The following is a 24,349-nucleotide window of genomic DNA, read 5'->3' as shown; positions in this document are numbered from 1 at the left end:
TGATGGCTGTTTCAATTGGTTGATTAGTTTGAATTATTGTTGGTATTTAACTATTAAATGTTTATACTTACTTTCTATTGTAAATAAGTTATAACAGTGCTAGGAGCCTAGTAATGTGCAACTAAAAAAGGTGGCATGGACTGACAACTGACTAGTGATTACAACTTTACAAGGCCATGATTAGGGAGGAATAAATTAAGGGACAGCAATATGAAGATTAATTATACACAATAATAAACATGGAAAGAATCAAAGAGTTAATTATTAGGATATGATATCATAGTCAATCCTTATCTTCATCTTATTCAAAATATGTTTAAATCACTAAAATTCAATACTTTTATAATAGAGAATTAGTAAAAATAAGTTTTATTGAGTAAAATAAATTTTATAAATACGGTGAAGGAGACATGGCTAATACTATTACTTATCAATTACAAAGTGTACTCTCTAATTTTAAAAAAAAAATATCCTATCTATTTTTGCACAATTATCATGCAAAATTATAATTAAAAATATATCAATACACGTAAAGCAAAAAAAAAAAAAATCTATAAAAAATTACATATTTAGAATATAAATACCGAGATGAATTTAACAAGATTCCACAAAAAATAAATTACATAATTAGATACTGGCTAATTGACCATATTGGTATAAAAGTTAACACCCTTATGACAGATTGGTATAAAAGTTATTGTCGGCGACATATTGGAATAAAAATTAACATGTGGCGACATATTGGTATATAAGTCAACAAATTGCGACATTTACCCCTATTTTCTCGTCGGAGGATATGCGTATGATACACGCACTTAATTTCAGTGCTAATAACTTTTATTTGACATTTTGATTTTTGTACCTTTCTCTACTTTTTATATTAATTTAAAAAAATTATGAAGTAAAAATCCAAAAAAAAAAAAAAAAGGTTGAAAGCCCAAAAGTGATGAGAAAGAAGCTAGGGGAAAACGAATGAATAGGAAAGCTTGAGCAAAGGGATATAAGCTTGAATGTATTGAGGGCGTTGGTCATTGAAACATCACAAGGGTAGATTTTTTTTTTTTTTTTTTTTTAAAAAAAAAACACTCATATATATATTTTTTCTTATTATATTGTTGATTTACAAAGTTGTGGGTATAATACAAATGAAGTAATAATGAAAGTTAGCGTCTACTAGTAATTGGTTTTGAAATTAAATAACTAATATTGAGATTTTGTTTATTGTTTATTAGTTCTTTGGGGTTTTATCGTTTGATTGATTTATCAAAGTTATTGTATTGGAAGGGAAGAGGGAAAAATTATTATTTGGTGCTGAATAAGTATATTATGATAATAAATAAGATTGCAAAAGTAATTAAAACAATTTTTTGAAGTATACAACACGCTCTTTCATCCGAAGAAAAAATAGGGGGTAGATGTCACAATTTGTTAATTTATATACCAATATGTCGCGCACATGTTAATTTTTATACCAATATGTCGCCGGCAATAATTTATATACCAATATGTCATAAGGGTGTTAACTTATATACCAATATACAAATAAGAATTGAGACGAATACAACAATATACATAGGCCAAATATTGTAGAACGGATGGAATGCTTACTATCATTATTTATGTTCACTATTTATCGTTTTTGTATTAAAATTAGAGGGGGGAGGGGGGGGGGGGGAGGGAGAGATGCAACAGGTGACATATATAAACTGTGACAAGTGACTCAATAAGTCGGGTGGTTATGTGTGACAATAGAGAATATATAAAAAAAAGAAATTAAAATAGAAGTGTAAAGTACAAGAAAAAAAAAAAAGGTAAAGAACAAAACGAAATGGAGGTACCATAGTTAATTCTTAATTGCGAACTATTAATTATTGATGCTTATTAATCGTCAATTAGTTATTAAATTATAAATAACTCTTTATTTTAGGAAAAATTACTAAAAATAATACAACCTTTATCCCATTCTTTTTTAATAATACAACATTTTGATTATTTTGTAATAGTACAACCTTTAGGGGGTGTTCATTTTAAAAGATAAAATCGAATTTTCGGTGAGTTTTGAGGTGGGAGAAGGGGAGGGGATATTCCATCATTCCTCATCTCCACCACCAAAAACTCGTTCTTCCTCTTTCCTAACCTCAAAGTCCATCGAAAATTTGATTTTATCTTGTTTAAAATGAACACCCCCTAAAGATTGTATTATTACAAAATAATCTAAAGATTGTATTATTAAAAAAGAATGGGCTAAAGGTTGTATTATTTTTAGCAATTTTTTCTTTATTTTATCCATCAATCATCATCAAGGGGGTGCAGAAGCAAAAAACCAACAGACTTGGGACTAGTTTTTTCACTTAACATTTTACTCCAATAGTTGAAGGAAATATTTTAGGATTTTTTGTGAAAAACTACCTTTTATATACAACTTTTTGTTAAAAACTACCTTTTAAAAAAAAATGTTGTAAATGTCTACCTCATTTAAAAAAATGTTGTAAGGGACTACCACTTGCCGGAATCTGGCCGTTGACTCACTTTTCCGGCGTTGACCACCCATGTGTCGGTCACATGACCTTTAAATTTTTTTTTTCTTTTTTTCTATGAATGCACCACCAGCATTGTCCTTATTTTCACCACCGCAACACCTCAACCCACCTCAAAACTCCATTACAACCACCCTCAGTCCCTCACGCATCCAAAACCAACCCAACCCCACTTGAAACTGCCTCCATCCCATCGAATCCAACACCAGCCCTCAACCTCTCCGCAATTTCGTGACCCTCGAAGAGCAACATCAATAACTTCCTCAATTGAGAAAAGGAAGGGAAGGGTTCTGATTTTCAAGGGGGTTTTTGTTGAAGCTCGATCTTCGAATTGAATCGCATAGCCAACTTCTTCCCCAACTTGGACCCCCATCTCTTGGGCAACGTGGCGTGCGATGGAGACGGCGACCAATTTGTACCAGAATCAGCGAAACCATGTCATAAGAGGATTTGGGAAAGTTGGGTACTTTTGCCAGAAATAGTTTCTATTCTCCAATTAAGACAATGACGAGTTTGTTCTTGAATGTTTCAACGATTTTGCCATCGAATTGAAGAATTGGGAGCTTGTCCATTGGATTGGAGTTGCAGTAAGGCGGAAATGGTGGTTTTGCCGCCGTTGGATGGAATACTTGGGCGGGACTGAGATGTTCTTACTGCCTAAATTGGACAAGGGAAGGGGAGGTGACGGCAAGGGGGTAGGGGTACGGTGGTCAAAAACTAGAAAAGGGAGTAGGAGGAGAGGATGGGGTGGTCAAAAAAGGGAAAAGGCCACTACGTGGTGTAGTCAATGCCGGAAAAGTGAGTCAACGGTCTGACTCCGGCAAGTGGTAGTCCCTTACAACATTTTTTTTAAAAGGGTAGTCATTTACAACAATTTTTTTTTAAAAGGTAGTTTTTCACAAAAAGTTGTATATAAAAGATAGTTTTTCACAAAAAATTTTTTTGCTTCATTAATTCTATTAAGCGTATATAGAATAATACCTCGTCGATAATTTTAATAATTCCTGCTGTGAAGAAGGATTTTGTTGTATTTGATTCACTTTATTTTGTTGTTTGGAAAAAATGATTTAGTAGTGGGTTTCATGGCTAATTACGATCGAAACTATAATCACCATATTTGATGTGATATTGATTTAACTCTTGCACACATTGTTTGGATAAAAGGAAATGAAGAGAAAAGAAGAGAGGGGGACAAACCACCTTGTGTGAATAATGGATTTACGGAAGGAAGGGGAGGGGAGGGGGAGGGAGAGGGAGGGGAAGTGTTCAACCCTTCTATATCCCTCCAAAGTGGAAGGATTTAAAGGAAAAATATAATGAAACTCCACACACTTTCTCCGCCCCCTCCCATTCCATCTATTTCTTACCCATCATTCATTTTCTCTTTTAAATTGTTCTACCATTTAAAAAGATGACGTAATTTAGTTGGTCTATAAGGGTTGATATGATCACTATTAGTGTACATTGTTTGATTATATTTCATAACATAAAGGCAAGAAAATATTTATTGGTTCATATACACATTGAACATGTGAGTTTTGTACTTATTTAAACCCCTACACTACAACATTTAATTGTAATTCTTGCAATATAATATCCATATCCATTTTTAGGTCAGGGTTCATGAGGGGAAGACAATGAAGCTTGGATTGATCCATATAAGACATTGTGGAGATTGATGATAAGTTTATGCATTGAATAAGAAAGTGAATTTGAAAACATATACTTCATCCGTTTTCTTTTACTTGTAACACTTTTCTAAAAAGGAAATGTCATAATACTTGCAACACACTATAAAAGAAAAGTTACTTTAAGGAAAAACTATACTATTTCCCTTATTTAAAGCACATGACCCATTAAATTACACTCCTAACAACCACTCATCCTATTTAAAATTTATTATATCATGTAAACCCCACATTTCTGAATTATCACGCTAAAGGGTGTGTTGCATCTAAAAGAAAACGGAGGAAGTAGTAGAAAAGTTCAATCTTCACATTAAGTTTCAATTTTATGTTAGGAGAATATGTGTATTTTCAAGTAGTTTACATAATACTTTCCTTTTTAAGTGTTCACATCTTGACAAACCGAAGCAAGTTTCAGAGTATGAATGCATGCAATTATTTACGAGCATAAAAATTATAAGAACATATTGGATCTTAATTGACATGACAAAACAAAGAAATTTCATTGTTTTAACTTCAAGCAAATACAAATTCCATAGCATCATTCATTTACAACATAGCATATTATTTTCTCATTTTAGTAAGAACATGCAATTGTGCATGTATATATTATTACGTTCTTATCTTATAACATAAGTTTAACAGTTACATCCTATAAAAAAAAGGTATAACAATTAAATACTTCTTTTTTTTCTCTTTAAAAGGAGCTCAGCAAGCCGGATTATTAGTATTAACAATTATGCACTTAACTTATAAGAGCATTAAAATTTGGAAAATGCTATACATAGCCTTTAGGGCTACATATAAGCATTAAATTTACACTTAAAAATCGTAAAAAGTTAAGAAATCATAAAAATATAAACACTAATTACACTGATTTACGCGTGTTTTTGTCATGAATTTATAATTTTATGCAATTTCCAAGAGTGTATTCAATGCTTATATATAGCCCTTAGAGTTACATATAACATTACCCATAAAATTTTTTATCAACATAACAAAAGATACCTATTCAATAATTGTCTACTAAAATACTCCACTCCGTAATCAAGAGTGACTCCTAAAAAACCTAAAGATACCTATTCAATAATTGTCTACTAAAATACTCTATTCCGTAATCAAGAGTGACTCCTAAAAAACCTCAAATACTCCGTATTATGTTTCCTTAATAAACACTTGGTTATCAACATATAATGACGGACTATAATCCTATATCCAATGCACTTGCATTTATTTTTAGTTGTTAATTCTCCAAAAATATTGTGTCGTGTTTCTTCATTTAGCCATTTTCAGGTGTATAAATAATGTTCTCCAAATAAAGGGCAAAGATATTACCGTTTTCCTCTCTGTTAAACTTTCCCCATTTCAATCTCCTCTCACTTTCTCTCTCCTCACTCACTTTCTCACTCTAGAGCTTCAACTCCAACTTTCATGGCGTTCAATTTCAACAGGTACCCCAAACAACGCTCTCATTTCTCTATTTTTTTGTACCAAATTTTTGCTCTTTCGTCTTTTCTTATCTGCTAAACTGTCGATTTTTTTCGCTATTTTTATGTTCTGATCTTAGCGTAATTTCTCAAATTCTTGCTTATTGGAAACTTTGTTTAATCTTAATTTAATTTCGTCTTTGAAGTTTATACTTGACATTTTTGTTGTTTGATTGTGGATTTCAGAGTGTTTTTTTTTTGTTTTTTTGGTCATGTTTTTGATTTTTTGATGGTTGCATTGAATGAAAGCTTTAGGAGATAATGAATGAATAGAAACCGTTTAATTAGGGCTGATTATTTTTGTGTTTGGATTTAGGTTTATTTTAATGCTGTTTTTAAGTTCTTCGTTTAAATGAAATTGATTGGTTGGCTATATCTGATACATTTCCGATGCTTGTTTGTGAGAAGCAAATGCTAATTTTGCGGCTTGCTGTGAAATTTAGAGTCCAGTTTCTGTGACTAGGTTATCGCGGTGTCGCGTTAAAAATCATATGAAGTATTATCGTTTGTTTATGTGTGTAGATAATTACTTTTTAATGTTGTTTTCATGTGGTTATCTTTTTAGTGAAATTGATTGCTTGGCTATTTTTGTTGCTTGTTTTTGAAAAACAAGTTTAGCAATTTGTGTATTCGCAATATTTAGTGGTATATAGAGAATTAGAGTCTGGCTGTGTAGAATAGGCCCTTAATGTGTGGTGCACTGGTGCCAGCGCTTACGATTTAGCTATCGTGTGGTGTGACCTTTTGGAGGAAGACCAAGTTCGCTTAATTTTGAGATAATTGAAGATCTTAAAGTTATTGTAAAAAATGATTTCCTATCTGTTGTTGACTTGTTGTGTGGAATGAATCATTCGTTACCATTAATGTGAAATATGAATCAATTTTTTTTTTAAATCATAAATGGGTTTAAAGAATCAATAGCTACCATAAATGTTAATATTTGAGATCATATAAACAATGAATACATCTAGTAGATAATGATTCAATGCTGAGCCAAATCGTGACAAGTGATTTATGCATGCTGTAATTCTTCATGTGTTCTTGTCCATAATCTTTAAGCTCCTAACACATTAATTTAACACTTAAAATATTGTTTGTTTAACTAGAGTAGATAAAGCAAACCTCTTCATTGAAGAAAATGCTCTAATATAAAGTTTTGGAAGCCTGTTCTAGAGTTTAACTACTGCCTACAGTGTGGCTCTTGTACATTGATATGATTCAGTGATTCTTATGCCATGTTGCTCTTCTAATTCTTGAATTGTTACTTCATAATATGGAAGTGTTTTTGTTCTATTATAAACCAATGAAATTCACAGCTCAAAGGCATTGATCTGATTTCAGATTCCCTTGCTCACACCCAAATTTCGGTAGCCATGATCCTTAGAGTCTTAGGCATACCATTTTAGGCTTGTCTTGACTACTACTATTGCTTTATAATCCTCCAACAGTGTACTGCTAGCAGTTCTATTGGCTGTCCTGGTGTCACAAGTCTTTTGGCTCTGGGTCACGGACTAACAGTGTACTGCTAGCAGCTCTATCGGTTCTCTGATCTCAAACAGTCATAGAATTATAGAATGGTGTAAGATACTAGACCTTATTCAATATGGGGTACATGGCTATTACTTGGTCTGTAGTTGGTCCTCTAGCTCAATCATTCATAGAATGGTTTAAGATACTAGACCTTATTCATAAACACAAATTAAGAGCTTGGTGGTAAATTAACAAATTTGGCACTATTAACTGTTTACATTTCATTAGTTTGTTTCTTGTTTGACCTAACTTAAAATGCAAAGTATAACATGCACTCATCTTAAAATGCAATTGCGTGGTTCACTTCTTTCTTTGATAAGCTGAGATAGAGCCCTGAGCATATTCATTTACAATTAGGTTAGGCTCTTGGATTTTCAAATTATGGAAGGTTGTAATTTAGTCTGGGATCAAAAGAAAACTCGTCTAGTATGCGGCTGAATTTTTAGTGGCAAATCTAAAACTTAGGGCCTGTTCTCTTCAAGATTATTTTCAGTTCAGTTCATTTCTAATAAGTTCAGTTCTTAATTTCCTTCTCTCATAAAATATTCAGTTCAGTTGTTCAGTTCAGCTCAGTCAATCAGAACAGACCCTTAGTGCTCTCTCTCTCTCTCTCTCTTTTTTTTTTTTAAAAAAAAAATTCAGTTCTAATTTTAGTCAAAAATATGGTTTCATGAATGATTCTTTTTCAATTTTCAACAGTAGTGGCTACATGGATGTACTGGGTTTTATAGATATGTTTATACTCTTGAATAAGTGATGCTCAAAGGTATCAAATGACATGAACTCTAAAACAAATGATGTAAGGATTTTTAATAAGTGAAGTAGTGAACTAGTTATAGATACAATTTCCCAGGATGATGCAAGTAATATGAGATTGAAATTTTCATTCGGTTTGTTGAAGAGATTAGTGACCTATTTTCCGTTACAACTATCTTTAGTTAAAATTTAATTTATCATCATACTTATCATTGCCAATTGGTTGAATACATAAGTATTCAAGAATTTGGTCAAGTTAAAATAGTTTAATCTCATATTTTAATCTATACCTTTTTTTATTTTATTTTATTATTTTTAAATGTCAGGAGGGGCAATACATGCCATCTGAAAAACTCAGCACAAGATTAAACTTGACTTCGCATCTTTAAACTACCATCAAGCTACCAAGTCAACTTCATAATAGTCCCATTAATATTGTGTTGGAGTACATGAAAATTCCATTTTTTTTAACGGCATCAGTCATCAGATGCACAATTGTTAGATTAACTTAAAAAAGAGAGAAAGAAATCATTAATCATCACACAATTTACATAGGCGTATAATGCACAAGAAAGGTAACTGATAACCCACAAGCCAAATGTTTCTTCTTCAAATTTCACTTCCTGTCTTAATTTATAGTTTTTTTTTTTCTAAGAATTATGCTGTACTTGTTGTTCTTATGTTATAAAGCTCACTTGGTAGCTTTGGCAGTGAGAAGTTGATAGATACTAGGCTTCAAGTTTTTTTTTTTTTTTTTTTTTTTTTTTTTTTTTTTTTTTTTTTTTTTTTTTTTTTCCCCCAAATGCAAATCACATACAAGTTTCATATATGTCATGGATGTGGGTCCACATCATCCATTGAAATGGTATGGCATGTCTTGGCCTTAAATTATATGAACAATGTTATTAAGTGACTAGAACTTAGTGGTCTTCTAGAATGATGGCACAAAGCTATTATGTGTTACCTAAAACGTTTGATACAGAGAGGAAGACATTTAGTACTTATTTCTAATAGGTTGTACAAATATATATATATATATATATATATATATATATTTTTTTTTTTTTTTGCATGTGATATTAAATTTTAAGCCACACAATCTATGTACTTCCTCCGTTCTTTTATTATTGCACCATAAGGGTTTGGCACAAATTTTTTGGTAGTGGAAAAAAGGATGAGAGAGAAAGGTAGAAATACCAAGTTGCCCATGTCAATGTATGCACAAAATAAAATTAAGGGTTGAAAAACAAGGGTATATTAGGTATTTATAGTGTGAACACATAAATTTCTTTTCCTAAAATGGATATGGTGCAATAAATGTGAAACTTGGTGCAATATTAAAAAAACGGAGGAAGTATATATGATGCTAAAGTTGTTAGAAGTAATAAAGATAATAAGAAACTTTGTAAATAACTAACTTCAAAACACACTATTTAGAAACTAACCACCCTTTTCTATGAAATGCCAAAATTTTAGTTTAAAGAGTTAATGATCACCACCGCTTCTCAGAATCTGGCCAATTTTCCGGCATGAGGCCCCCAACGGCTAGTTTATTTTGTTTTTTAAACCCTTGGACTCGTTTTTAGTCCTCTTCATTTTGAAATTTGAACTGCTGTGCTCCTCAACAAAACTCCCAATTCACCCACAATTCTCCAAATTCTCTAAATCCTGTCAATAATTCATCTTAAAAGTGTAATTCGGAAAAGGTTGAAGCGACAAATTAAGGTAATTGAAAAACAACTTACTTTGTTTGATGCTATTTAATGAAAGGCAATTCGATTAATAGGTTAATTGTTGCTAATTATGTGTTAAATTGCTAATTTTTTGCTTTAATTGTTATATGAAACATTCAATTTGACCTGGTGTTGGAAATTAGGGTTCTTGAAAATTATTTTGGGGATTTCTTGAACTTGACCCACGAAGCCCGATTAAAACCCGAAATGAGCAAACCACATTGTCTGGGTAAGTGGTATTGATATATTGGTGGTGGACCTTAGGTTGAGGGTGTAGCGGCGGTGAAGATGTGGTGCAGTGTTCTGGTATGTTGTGTGTGGTTTGGTGGAATCGGGCGAGTTGTGTGACGGTGTTGCAGACTTGCAGGTTGGAATTGCTGGCGTGAGCGAAGGTGGGAATTGCAAGGGTTGCTGCGGTTGGTGGTGGTGATGAGTGGTGGAGCTTCGAATAAGGTGGCGGTTTGATGGTGGGTTTCTAAGATGGATCTGAACGCAACAAGAGATGGAAAAAAATAAGGAAGGAATATGGTGGGACGGTGGTGATGAGCGATGATATGATGATGATGTTCAGTGGTACAAAAAAAATCGTGAAAACAGAAGAGAAAAAAAAAAAGGTATAATACAAAAATGGGCCCGAAGTCGGAAAATAAAATTGGCCGGAATATGAGCAGGGGTGGTGATCGCCCACTCTTTTTAATTTAAGGGGTGTTACTTCATGATTTTGTATAAAAGAGGTGGTTAGTTCTAAATAGCGTGTTTTGAGGGATGTGATTATTTACAAAAGTCTCTTTAAAATTTCTTATGTTGAATTTTATGGTTGATGTGGAAAGGCCATAACAAATAATGGTGATCACTTGTTTATGACTAATTGCATACAATACTCTCTGAATTAGGCATCATGTATTTTCATGGCTGTGGGGGTTATTTATCTGTTTAAACTCACCCATGTCCCTTTATTTTTTATTCTTTCAATTTAATATACTGTATAATTATCTTCTTTTTTTTGTTCATTATAGGGCTCCTCTGCAGCCAGCTCTGAATGTAACTCCTCTTAACAGCATGCCCTACATTGATCCCATTCCACCACAAGGTAGTGATATCCCATTAGGTCCTGTAGATAAGGCCAAACCAGCTTTGGTATATTTGCCTTCTGAACCTACTGAGGAAGAATGGGGTCCTATCTTATCTGCTACAAAGGGCGGAATTGGTTTGGGTGGCAGTGCAGCACTTGGACCAATTGGGCCGGTTCTTGGGAAGTTGGATATTAGTGAAAGTGAGGATTCTTACCTCTTTCGAGTGTCCCTTCCAGGTGTTGCAAAAGGTAAAATTATGCTGCCTTTCTCAAGTTTGCAAAATTTACTTCACTTTCTATTTGTTAATCTTATTTGTCTTTTTGGAGATTCTCTCAAATTTAGACATTGTTTAAAGATTCATTATTATGAATATCGTATTTTCTGGCTCCTTGCATATACTGGAACAATGTGTTTGGTTTTGATCATATTTTGAGATCTCTGAACAGATTTTATTTTAATTTATTTTATTTTAACTTTCTAAACAGAATTTGGCAAATTTAGTCATGATTTTTTAGATTCATCATTATCTTATTTTCTGGCTCCTTGCACATACTGGAATAATGTTTTAGTCTTGATGTTGGCTATGCATTGATAAAATTTGGCTATTTATTGCTCCTTGCATATACAGAAATTATGGTTATTGTTAGATTATTTATCTCCCCTGTAAGTATACTGAAGTACTTTGGAAATTTTCTGTTTTTATATCTAGGTTCATTAATCTATACGTACAAAGTTAACCCTGTCAGTTTCCAGACATTGACAGCATTAAGGCAGGTAGATATGCACAATTTCCCAAAAAAAAAAAAAAAAAAAAAAGAACTGGTTACAAACCGAATAGTTTCTGGATTGGGACTTTGGCTGATTTAAAAAGTGTAAACTGAGATCTGAGCTCTCACAAAATATTCCATTTTGGTCAAAGTGCATCATTTTACATATCCCATATGAGTATTATATTTGCTTAAGTCTGCATCCCACTGTAACACCTCTCTTGAAAATTGATTAACTTGATATTAGCCTTCAGTTCCTTTTCTCAAGATGAATGGTATCAAATGCATCCAGACCTTTTGAGCAGTAGTTGTCGTTGTAGCAGTTATTTGGTTGATGTGGGAAAAGCCAGAAATTGTACATGGGAAGTTATATGTAACCATGTAAGAAGCTGCTCTTATGGAATTTCTCAGTTCCCACAAGATGGGGAAAGTGGCTGACCTACCTCGCTTAATAGGCGATTGATTTCCTTTTAATGAACCAAACAATTTTAAGCACTTCTCACGAAATGCAATTGTATGGAAATTGAAATTTTCTTGAAATGTAATTATTTGCTTCCAACCAAATGGCAACTTATTCTATACGGAGTATTATACATATTGAAGTGCCTAGGAAATAGATTTATACATGAATTTACAAACTTCCATGATTTTGCTTCTTAACTCCAGCTTAATTTCCATGTTTTGTCTTGTGAAGAATAATCTATACACCCATATGAGCATTATTTTGGCTTGGAGTAGAATTCTTAGACTTGGACTTACTATATAAACTAGCTTAGATAGAAGGCCTAGAACATGATCATCACACTGCTTGGACTCAAGAATTTGTTGTTTAAACAATATTCTTTTGCTTGAAAAGCAAAAACACCGACATTCACAGAAATTCTATTCATGGTGACCTTGATGCCCTTGACCTGCTTATCTATCACCCTTGCTATTGTTAGAAAATGCCGGATTCTGATTAGTTGTCTTGTTTGCAGATGATTTCTCATGTACTATGGATCCTACTGGGCATGTAACTATCAAGGGTGTTACTACAACTGGAGAGAAGACTGTCTACAAGAATTCCTTGAAATTTGAGATGCAATCTCAGAACCTGTGCCCACCAGGTCACTTTACCGTCTCATTTAATCTGCCAGGACCTGTTGCTTCGGTACATCTATCCGGCCATTATGGAATTGATGGTGTTTTTGAGGGCATAGTGAAAAAGAAGAAACCATCAGCTTGATGTGTTTGCTGAATTCTATGTACATTCTTTAGTTGTCAAATCATATCATAGAACAAATAGATAGGCATGACTGCCTATTCATTTATTTAAATCATACCAGAAGTTTGCATTAGAGTCTTCTTAGAGCAACAGATGGGCCCATCCCAATAGACAGCTTAACAAAGGGAGGTTTGATTGATCCATTCTATCGAAATTTGCTATGTACAAGCAACATTGTTTTGGGTTTTTGCTACCGGTACTACTGGCAAGCAGGAGATGCAGTCCATTATGCGTTTCAAGCTTGCTTGCAGTTCTCAAGCAGACCTTCATTTTGTTGTGGCTTTTGTACTTGAATGTTGTAACAGTTCAAGTGAAAACTTAGAATTATTAAAGAATTGGGATTGGTTATATAATTTTCGGAGTTTTTCCTAATCATTACTCTGTTTCATTGGTTTGCATTATAGACAATGTCATTCTATCTGCTTCGAATCCAAAACTCTATATTGCAGGTGGTAGATTCTTATGGTGATTATCAAATTCTGCTGGCAGAAAAAGAATTATCCCTCTCGGAACAGCTTCTTTTAACACTCAAGGTATCCTCTTTTCAGTTTTACATCAAGAGTCTACAATTCTTGCACTCACTATACCATCTTTGTTTTCCAGCCAGCACATTTCTCGTGCTAGTGCTACTTTGTGATAGTTGTGAATGTTGGTAACATTGAACTGCTTGCAAACTTAAAAGAATGAACAATATAGCAGGCAATCAAACACTTTGCTATAAAATCATTTTTTCTCATTAACAGGTCTCGATTACAACTATTCGGGTTGCGCTAAAGCAAAAATTGCAACCCTAAGCCTAAAACAAGTAGTAAAAAAAACAGGGTAAACTGTAAACAACAGAAGATTACAGTACATTTTCTCTATTGTTCTTCATAGTTCATACCCATCTTCTACCTTTTCTTCTCTTCTTTTTTAAGATAGAGAAATTCAAAGAATTAACCCTAAATTCATCAACCAATCTCACAAAATTTTCATTATTTCTTAATCCAAAACCCATTAATGCAGCTCCACAAGAAAATCCTAACACCCAGTTCTTAGTCTCTCTCCTCCATCCTTTCACCAAGCAGTAAACTGCAAATGCAGAAACTAAAACCATGAAAACCCAGAAAACCAATTCACTATCATTTTCTCTCTCCAAAACAACCCACAATGCCAAACTTGATGAAATTAATAATAGCAACCAAAACCCTAATTTATCCCTTTTTCGATTTCTTCCTCCTCCACCGCTTCCGCCGAAGCCGGTCTTGAACCCGATTTTCCCGCCATTTCCACCACCCAAAACACAGAATTCTCTGACTATTGAATCCAATGGTTCAGGTAGAATCTTGAAGGTGGAAGCAATGTAAGCGATTGAATTGATGATGAGTTTGTGAGATCTTTGAGACCCAGATCGTTTTTTGCCCCATTTTGCAGAAATTATGGGGTTTTGGAAGTGGGTTTTGGATTTGAATTTGTGGGTTTGTGAAATTAATAGAGAAATCGAGGGTTTAATGAAGATGGGTTGAGCGATTTGTTGCATTTCTGTGTTTGATTTTTACAGGGGAGATCAGTGTCTTTCTTTCTTTGTGTTGAGAAAATTGAGAGAATTTTGAAGGCGATTAAAAGGGGAAAGTAACCGTTTCAAATGAGAGAACTAAAAGGCTCGGTCTGAATTCAAAAGCAGAAATTTTTAAAAAAATTAAAAATTAATACAGGGAGTTTTTCTTAAAGGAGATGATTTTGTAAGTAGTAAAAAAAAAAAAAGGTTTCTCTAGACTTGGCTTACTAATATAAAACTATAAAAATAACATTTTCTAGTCCAAAATTGTCATTAAGATTAAGAAATTTGTTAACTACAACTTATAATATTTTATTTATTTATTTTTGAAGCAAACTATAACGTATAATTTGAAATAGCAAAATACGGACCAAAAGTGGTACAACGAAAGGAAAAACAGAAAAATAAAAACCAAGGGACATCTATATCCTTGGTCCTATAATCATAGACAAATGTTGTTTTGTTTTGTTCGAACTCTAATTTATCACATTTTCTTGGGACATATTGTCAAGATGTTAGATGTTCTTTAATGGTTTAGCATGATGCTTTTGTCTAATACTCCTTTGCAATTTTATTGTAAACAAAAACAGGCTTAAATGCTCGACATAAAAAGTCGATTATGATGGATCTCATAATTGAGTCCCTCAAACGGCTAAAAGTAAGCTACATCATTTATAGCTTTATGTATCTTACTTAGAGCTAGGATAACTCTCTTGAGATTCACAAGTTATGAACGTAATTCCACTTGAATGATTTCAGCTGCAAGTCCTGCAGGTATGTCAAAGGGTCAAATCACATCCTAGCTTGATCTCATTTTCGTCTTGGTTCGTCTACTGCAGATTGTGTTAATATACATTCACGACTCAATCTGGCCTAAATGCGCTAACTCCTCCTACAGCAATGTAATATTGCAGTTGGGAGTCTTGGGACTGATTGCTTATTATGTTAACAAAAGATGCAGATATTGACAGTACTTGTGGTTCGTACTCAATCACCATGGTTCTCTAACCTTCTTTGTTGAAACATTGGTATAGAGGATACTACCCCAACATCAAAATTCAGACATTTCACACGAAGTATGTAATTTCTGAACTTTTCTACTGTGTAAACTTCAATTGTTCCTTGTGTCAGAGGTCTAGTTCAGCAACATATAGAGGTTAATTCAGGGAATTCCTCTGACGTTAAATATATTGTTAATACTACAAAATTACCATGAAGTTGACACACTTTTCATAGCAAAGCACCAGAGCTCTTGTTTCTTATAGGAGGATCTTGGGTGCAAAGCATTAAAACTTGACTAATCTTTCTTTGCTTATGTCAATTTAGTAGTTGTGCCATTATAGCTGCTGGTTATCTGTTCCTATCATCAACCTTGCCATCGACGATTTGATCCCAGAACTGTACATAGTATAATATCTTTTCTTAATATACTGTCCATTCATTTATGCTTTGTCATTTATTTTGTCTAAATCGTTTTCCATTTCTTTCAGAGTATTCATTACACAGAACCACTGCACATCCACAAGCATATGGTATAAGATTATACTCATATAAATCTAGCCACATATCTTGCATTTGGATCAATTCTACTAAAAAGTCATGCAGATGTTAATATCACATTTTGGGAGATGTTTAATGCGAAAACACCATAATGCTAGCCCAAATGACATTCTCTTGGTCCCCAACTGCAGTAAGTAAATCATTTATTACACATATCTCAGTCTGTTCTGCTCTGTGCAGAATTCTTGGCCATTGATTCACATATATATACAGTGTACAAGACTAGAAACAGTGTACAAGACTAGAAGTTATTTCTCCTCAAATCACTGAAGATATTGGAGTTTGGAACATAGCTTGCAATTCACAAATTTGCAATGAAGAAGAAATCTCTTCCAGTCGTGCAAGAGAAAGCCGCTATGCTAGGGAGGCGAAGTTATGTATCCGCAGATAAGCATAACCGCTGTATAATTGTTCCATCCACAGTTAATATGGTTGCAGAAGCTATAGAAAGAAAAGACACTAATTGGTATAATTTTGCCTCCTAACTCTCTCTTTTCAGTTCTCCATATCTTCGTATTGTTAATTTTTAGGTTATCTAGTTGTGCTGAGAACCTTCTGGCTGCAGGTTTGTTCGGACAAAAGTTCCAAGCGATCTGGTTGTACAAATTGGAAAGAAGAGAAAATTCCACCTGCATATTGTATACAAGTTTCCCTCTTCTTTATTTTCTAAATCCTGCCTTTAAATGAAAATCTTACACAATATATTCTCATGAAGTCATATTTCATTTAATTTACTGACTATATGTAATATAGCTCTCAGTAAATTTCATACATCGTATATTCGTATATATTAAGTACAGATTACTAATGTGAAACAATGAGAAGTTTTTTTTTATTAGGATTTTGGGGATTTTCATTGTTAATTTCAAGGATGTAGTTATAAAAAAGTTCTGTAGAATGTTTTTATACTGTAATAAAATAAAAATGTTTTGTGTAGTCCTTGAAGATTCAAGATTTTATGAAATTGCTAAGGTCCGTCTTATAAACTTGGATATGAATGAACAAAATCAGAACTGAACATCTTAAGCTTAAATCAGGGACATCTATTTTGCATATCATGATTCATGAGGGTGTTTTAAGTTATTTGGGAACTTATGGAGGATGCATTTGGGGAAACATAGAAGATTTTTCAGGACTTCTGGGTTGTGATACGGATGTGTTTACGTGTGGAGTTTTGTAGTTCAATCCTTTTACAGTTCAATCTAGTTATCTAAGCTACTTTCTTATCCTGCTAAATTCTTGAGAAGTATGGCTGCATTGCTTCTTGCTCTTTGCCGTCCTAAGCTAACATGTTACTTCTTTATTCTTGTTCACTTTTAGCTTCCTATGATCTCAAGAAGTGCCTATCTGAATAGAATTGTGTTCGAGAAGAAAAATGCTGGCATGAGCATTAACAACTTACATGTCGAACTGAATAACCTTCCTGGTGGAGCAGAGGTATTTGAGCTGATAGTGAAGTTCTGTTATGGTTGGAAGGTAGAGCTAACAGCTAATAATGCTGCACCATTATACTGTGCTGCAACTTTCTTGGAAATGGTTGATGATCTAGAGATTGGTAACCTCGTTTCCAGGACCGAAACTTTCTTAAGCTTCATAATATTTTCTTCCTGGAAAGACACATTCCAAGTTCTGAAAACCTGTGAAACAATTTCTTCATATGCCAGAGATTTGCAGATCCAGAGAAGGTGCTCTGAGGCGATTGCTTGGAAAGTTTGTACAAATCCAACTGCAATCTCTCTAGGCAATGATGAATCACAATGCTTCAATTTTTGGGTGGAAAATCACACTGATTTTTCATATGAGAAAAAAATAGCAGAGAATTGGTGGTTTGAAGATGTTTCATCGCTTAGAATTGATCATTTCATTGAAGTGGTGACTTTCATTAGGAAGAAAGGAGTTAAACCCGAGGTTTTGGGGTCCTGCATAGCCTACTGGACTGCTAAATGGCTATCGCGAATCTCATTTGGGGTTCGGATACCAACCCACAAAAGCATAAACCATCAAGTAAGAAGGGTGATTGTTGAGAGCTTAATTCGGATAATACCTGTTGAGGAAAACTCAGTACCTAGCAATTTCATGCTTCATCTTTTGAAGCTTGGTTTGATGATGAAAATCGATGCCAGTTTATTGTCTAATCTGGAGAAAAGGATCGCCTCAACCTTGGAGAACTGTCAACCAGTAGACCTCTTGGTTAAAAATTATGGAGAAAGTGAGACTTTGTATGATGTTAAAATTGTAGCAAGGATAGTGGATGCTTATGTTTCACTTGCCGCTAGAAATTCTGCGTCGAAGGTCTTTGTAGTTGCAAGGCTAGTGGATGGCTTTCTGGCACTTATAGCAAGGGACAAGACTCTTCCAGTTGATGATTTTCGAACGCTTGCAGAATTGTTCCCAAAGAATGTTCGATACTCTGACGACAATCTCTACAGAGCTATAGATAGATACCTCAAGGTATGCTCTCAATAAGATCATTTTACTAAGTTTGATTCAAAGGTCAATTTTTTTCACTAGTATTCAACTCTATGCTTAAGTATGGAGTACTGCATCCTATTTGCAATGTGTGTTGATTTGAGTCGATTATGTTTAAAATGCAGGCACACCCAAACTTGTCCGAGGAGGAGAAGGAAGGGGTATGCAGAGCCATGGAGTACCATAAGCTATCACAAGAAGCACGCGAGCACGCCATGAAGAATGATAGGCTGCCATTGAATATGAACGCACAATTTATGCTTCTTCAGCAAGTGAACATGGTGAAGTCAATGGTAAATGAAGGGTCGATGTATAGAAGAACAAGTGCACAGATGATTATCAGCAAGCAAAGTGAATGCTTTAAGGTTCAAAAGCAGATGAAGATTATGAAACAAGAGGTTGAAAGCTTAAAGAATGAGCTGAATAAGGTGCAGCTATGTAGAGTAAATATAAAAAAACTCGCCAGGAAATTGTAAGTTGAAAATAAGGTTAAATTCCTGTTTTATGTACTCTGATCTGTCTTTAAGCACCAATTTAACAAAATAATTCAACTTTAAACGTTTAGTCTAATAAGGTGTGTGTGCTAATGCATTGGTAAAAAAAATTATTTGTAAATTAGTAAATTTGATCCGAACATAAGTGATAAATTTAAGACAGGATCAACAAAAACAATGAGTTTACAATACTACTATATTACTAAATTGAATATGTATATATTCTATAGAAAAGAATTACAGCATATATGTCTTCAAAACCAAAAAGAATTACAGCTAAGGCATATAGCTTAAAATTTGGGCATAAACCATGTAGGAGCAAAAACCCTAGACAAGGTATCGTTGCCTCGGTGAAACCGTTTGATCTCTCTGGACGCCATGTCAAACATACTCATGTCCTTTCCACCATCATCGGTAAAGTAAATAGCATTATGCTGACAATTAGGGAGCTTTGATTTATGAACACTCATGTCAGAGTTCAGACCAACAAATACCATATAATCACCTAAACCTTTAACATCGGAGCAAATCTTCACGTCTCTATAATGATAAAAAAAGTAGAGCATCTACAAATCTAGGCACGATGTCTTCCAAACAACTCAACTTATAGACCTTGCATTGTTAAAATCACGAGTGTAATAGGGGTGTTGCTTCAAGTTCGTCACGAGCCAGACCAAAATTGTGTTGCCAATTTCCAAATCTATATCGTACTCGTACTACTATTAAACAATCACCGGCTAACTCAACCATATAGCAGCAGTCTTGACGAATACCCAAACTAACGTCGGTTAGAAAAGGGAAAGGAATGGAATTATAAGGCTTATTGGCATAAACAGTTTGAGAAAGACTATAGTTACGAATAGTGCTAACATCACAACAAGTGAAGAATCCATGAATGTCGTCCATGATCAACACTAATCCCTTCGAGTACAACACATCAAGAACATGACTACTACGAGTTATGGCTTTTTCGCCCCTGCTTGTTATAACCTTTGTCCATGTTTTATCTCCAGGTCGAGCCAACGATAATTGGTGATTATAGGCCACCATTACAACAAAGTCATCTTCGTCAATTTTTATTACAATTGCCTTGCGCACATTCAATCATATAACTAATATATAAAGCTAAACTTTTAGCCAGGTCACGAAATAGCGACACTTGGCATTCCAATTTTTCGCCAAGTGTCGCGCCACCTTTGATAGATTTAAATAGACTTCAAATGATAAAAAACCGTCAAGTGTCGCGCCACCTTGGATAGATTTCATAAGATAAATAAAATTAGGTAAGAATTCTATTTTCAATCAAATTAGGATAGCATTTTAGAATAAGATTATTAGTTTAGAGTTATTTATTCGATAAAATACCAAATAATAAATTTATAATTAGGCCACAAGACAACATCATTTAGCGTTTTAATTTTTCGCCAAGTATCGTACCACGTTGGATAAATATAGATTGACTTTGTAGCAAAAAAAAGTTAATTTAGAATTCTATTTTCAAAATCAAATTGAATTATAATAGTATAATTTTATCTTAAAAGCCCATAACTACCCGGGCATTGCCGGGGCACAAAACTAGTTCTAAATAACGTGATTCAAGGATGGTAGGGTTAGTTGATCTTTAGTGATGGGAATTTAATTTCAAAAGTTTCAAATTTTTAATTTGGGTCGAAAATTATTTTGGTACAATTATTATATGTAACTTTATTCTATAATTCATGTCCAAACAAACAAAGCCAAACTCACTCTATTTACTTAATTGACCCATTAATTTTATGAGGTCCAATCTTACTACTTACCCTACATCATTCTCTCTCTTATATAAATATTTCATACATCCCAAAATTTTCCCCACACAAAAAGGTTAGTATTTTCCTTTTCCTTTAATTTTTTTTTATTCCTTTCTTTTATTTTCTTTTATTTTCTCTTTTATTTTCCTTTTTTTTTTTTTCCCTTATTCCTCCATACGTGAGACTTCTCACGTCACTGCTCCTGCTGCTACTGTTCACCGTCAGCAGCCAGCTGCTGCTGCCGGTCGCCGGATCGCCGATCACCTGGTCTTGGCGCCGCTGCCACCCTGCCGGCAGCCACCCCTTTTCTCCTTCCTCTTTTATCTTATTTTGCTTAATGTTATTAAATTGTTCTGGGTTTTGATTTTGTAGTATAAAGATTATATTTTTAGTATCAAAACTATGTTTTTGATAGCTTAAACTTATAATTTCAGATTTTAATTATGTTATAAATTTTCAGATTTTATGAATTATAAAACCTAGGGTTTAAATTTTTTGAAATTGAGATTTTAGGGTTCTTATGATCAATTAATTTGGGGCTTTTATTCCTATTGTATTTCTATTGATTAAGTAAGCCTAAAAACATGTTTTTAAGGAAGTTTTAAGAACTTTTAATCTAATTTATATTGCTGAAAATTTGGTTAAGTATTAATTTATTGTTGTTGGTTGTTTTCTAGGAAATGATTATTCCCTAGGAGACTTTTAAATAATTAAAAGTGGCACAAAGAATTTTTTATACGAGGTACGTACATGTCTACTTCTTTGTAAGTAGTATCATGTTTAGGTACCAAAAGGAATGAACTTATTTTCATGTTTAGGGAACTCTTTGATGGAAATTGTTTGGCTATGCATTTAATTAATTCATGTGATTATATTTATGAGACGTGTTTTGGTGAATTGATTATGTTTGTATGGAATTTTGGATGCAAGCATAATGTTGAATTATATTAGATTGTTTGTATGGAATGTGGATACAAGTATATTTTTATTGGATTGGTTTATTAACCTAAGTGGAATGAATCAATTACATATTACTAAAGGCGAATCAAAAGAGACACTTCGCAACATTATACTAAAAATTTTCCCGCCAAAAATATCAATTACATATTACTAAAGGCGAATCAAAAGAGACACTTGGCAACATTATACGAAAAATTTTCCCGCCAAAAATATTTGCTTAAACTTAAATTTTTTTTTTTACCATATTAACTAACAATTATTGTATCTAACTAAAGTCATTTTCTGTACATAATAAACTAACCTAAACTTTCTATAATATTAATTTGGTTTATTATAACTATTATTATGTGTGGTTATTTTTTAAATATCAATCTATCTATAATTATATTATAAAATTATATAGTTAAAAAAATTCCTGCCAAAATAAGTCAGTGTTAACTTAAGAGATACTTCGGGCCTGTTCTCTTACGTTGAAATTCAATTCAGTTCAGTTCAGTTCAGCTCAGTTCAGTTCATTTCAGTTCAGCTCAATTCAGTTCAGTTCAGTTCAGCTCCTAATTTCCTTCTCTTATAAAATATTCATTTCAGTTTAGCTTAGTTCAGTTCAGTTCAGCTGAGTTCAGTTCAATTCAGTTCAGCTGAGTTCAGTCAATGAGAACAGGCCCTTCATATGTAATTTACTATAATGTTTTCCTTCCTACTTTACCATCATATTCAAGAAATATTATTCCATATCAATTATATTTAAAAAATTGTAATGATTCAAAATCAATATAATTTTTTGTAACTACATATATATAGAAAATTTAATAAATTATAAAAATCATAATATTTAATGGAATGGACATTATTATATTTTTTAATGAAAAGAATAGATTAGTAAAGAATTATTGAACTACATACAAATTATTGTAAATCTTTATAATTTTAGTAAAACCGTGCATTCCACGGGATTTAAACTAGTTTATTAATAATTCCACAAGGTTATTATTTATTTATTACTCCGACCTACGAGTTGCTCCACTCGCAACTCGCCCTCCTCATCTCCTCTGCTCCATTTTAAGAAAATCCAGGTCTTTCTTTATAATTGTTTTTAACCGTTGTTTTTGTCTTTTTGAAGTTGTTATATTGTTAATTTAGTTTTTGAAATTCCTCTCAAAAAATTTAGTATTTGAAATTGTTAATTTATTGGTGTATAAACTTAATAAATTGGAAATTTGATGATGTAAGTTTGAATTATTGTTGAATTGATTGAATCGTTTGTATCATGTAATTCCCTATTTATGCCATGTTCAATGTTCAGTTGCTTATAATTAAATCTGTTTTATATCTGTAGTACTATATAAAGAGAAAGAACTTCTTCGTCGCTAAATTTTGTCTTTCTTAAATTACCCCTCTACTTTTAAAAAATTACATTATTTACACACAATTAAATTTTTTAATTAAAAAAATAAATAGTATGAAACGATTTGAATAGTTACAAATAATATAAAACGATGAATCGTTGCAAATAATATGAAACGAAGGTAAAAACTTATACACTTTCATATGTACTCATACAGTTTTACGTAATTTGTTAATAAACATAAATATTTTAATGTTATTTGTTTAGGTATATTTTATATTTACTTTTAAAAACTTATACACTTTCATAATAATGTAAGTTTTCAGTTTGTATGACCAACTTAATTTTGATGTATGTGTATCACTAATGTGTTGAATTAATATATCTTCATTCTTTATTTTTACTATTTGAACCTTTATTTTAGGGTACGTCACTGTCTTGAAAATGAGTTTGCATAAGGGTCTTCAAATGTACAAAAAGAAAAATAGGATTATCGATGCTATCAAGTTAACTATGAGACATGTAATAACATGTTTTCAAGAGAACTCTACGAATGCTGCAAAGATAACTCAATTTTCTTCGATTATCAATACCTTTGCTTCAGAATTTTCTCGGTTGGGTTTACCTGCACAATTACCGAGTAGATTAGAGTACATGGTAGACAAGTTACTTTCTACTGACATGGTGGACGAAGTTTTACAGTTGACTAGTGCACCATATCCCGCCGCTTTTAAGGTTCCCTTCTTAGAGCTGCGGATGCGGGCCTATCATGTTGCAGGGGACATGGAGGGTGAGCTAATTACTGTTATTAATTTTTTTTATTGTTGTTGCTGTTGTTCTTGTTGTAGTTGAAATTTGTTTTTATTTTATAGGATTTTGGGAGGTTGCTCAAGTGTGGGAAACGAATGAGTTGTTTGCTTATACTGAAACAACTTATATCTTTGGGTAAAATTTACTTTCCTTATTCTTTCTACCATTCTGATTATATTATTATTTTTACGGCTATAGAGTTTCTCTTTGTTTATTTAGTTTTGAAACGATCTAATGGTTTTTTTTTTTTTTTTTTTTTTTTTTTTTTTTTTTGTTATAGGACTAAGTTGATGGACTCTGGATCTATGCAAAAGGCGATTAATGCCTTTAAAGCAGGATATAATATTGCTGAAAATGAAGAAAAAAAAGAAAGGATGAAAAATATTCTTAATGAGGCAGAGTCAAGAATGAAAGCTGTAAGAAAACATGCAACACCGGCAGAAATCGTATTTGTACCAGATGAAACTGAAACTGTCCCAGAAGATGTTCAACGGGTAGCACAAGATGATCACCAACAAGCTGAAATTGAAATAAACAAGGGCATACACATAA

The 24,349-nt window shown here is 33.0% G+C and overlaps 2 protein-coding genes across 2 annotated transcripts; both read left to right on the top strand.

Annotated features, from left to right (window-relative positions):
* The first annotated feature begins 5,473 nt into the window (after positions 1 to 5,473).
* LOC110708564 (alpha-crystallin domain-containing protein 22.3-like) lies at positions 5,474 to 13,202 on the top strand. The gene is made up of 3 exons (XM_021886728.1): positions 5,474 to 5,673; positions 10,745 to 11,049; positions 12,546 to 13,202. Exons 1-3 carry the CDS (start codon positions 5,654 to 5,656, stop codon positions 12,791 to 12,793), a joined length of 573 nt encoding a protein of 190 aa, XP_021742420.1. The 5' UTR covers positions 5,474 to 5,653; the 3' UTR covers positions 12,794 to 13,202.
* Positions 13,203 to 15,876: 2,674 nt separating this feature from the next.
* LOC110708563 (root phototropism protein 3-like) lies at positions 15,877 to 19,050 on the top strand. The gene is made up of 4 exons (XM_021886727.1): positions 15,877 to 16,395; positions 16,495 to 16,567; positions 17,250 to 18,380; positions 18,524 to 19,050. Exons 1-4 carry the CDS (start codon positions 16,244 to 16,246, stop codon positions 18,872 to 18,874), a joined length of 1,707 nt encoding a protein of 568 aa, XP_021742419.1. The 5' UTR covers positions 15,877 to 16,243; the 3' UTR covers positions 18,875 to 19,050.
* Positions 19,051 to 24,349: the final 5,299 nt, after the last annotated feature.

Source organism: Chenopodium quinoa, unplaced genomic scaffold (genome assembly GCF_001683475.1).
Source record: "Chenopodium quinoa cultivar QQ74 unplaced genomic scaffold, ASM168347v1, whole genome shotgun sequence".
Taxonomy (NCBI): domain Eukaryota; kingdom Viridiplantae; phylum Streptophyta; class Magnoliopsida; order Caryophyllales; family Amaranthaceae; genus Chenopodium; species Chenopodium quinoa.
The sequence above is the reverse complement of the archived record's forward strand: the minus strand, read 5'-3'. Positions and strand labels throughout refer to the sequence as shown.

What these genes read in the sequence shown, in the direction of transcription:
- LOC110708564 (XM_021886728.1), top strand. Translation starts at nt 5,654, where the DNA reads ATGGCGTTCAATTTCAACAG. An exon ending in ATGGCGTTCAATTTCAACAG is followed by an intron (nt 5,674 to 10,744) that starts GTACCCCAAACA and finishes TGTTCATTATAG; the next exon opens with GGCTCCTCTGCAGCCAGCTC. An exon ending in CCTTCCAGGTGTTGCAAAAG is followed by an intron (nt 11,050 to 12,545) that starts GTAAAATTATGC and finishes TCTTGTTTGCAG; the next exon opens with ATGATTTCTCATGTACTATG.
- LOC110708563 (XM_021886727.1), top strand. Translation starts at nt 16,244, where the DNA reads ATGAAGAAGAAATCTCTTCCAGTCGTGCAAGAGAAAGCCGCTATGCTA. An exon ending in GAAAGAAAAGACACTAATTG is followed by an intron (nt 16,396 to 16,494) that starts GTATAATTTTGC and finishes TTCTGGCTGCAG; the next exon opens with GTTTGTTCGGACAAAAGTTC. An exon ending in GAAAATTCCACCTGCATATT is followed by an intron (nt 16,568 to 17,249) that starts GTATACAAGTTT and finishes GTTCACTTTTAG; the next exon opens with CTTCCTATGATCTCAAGAAG.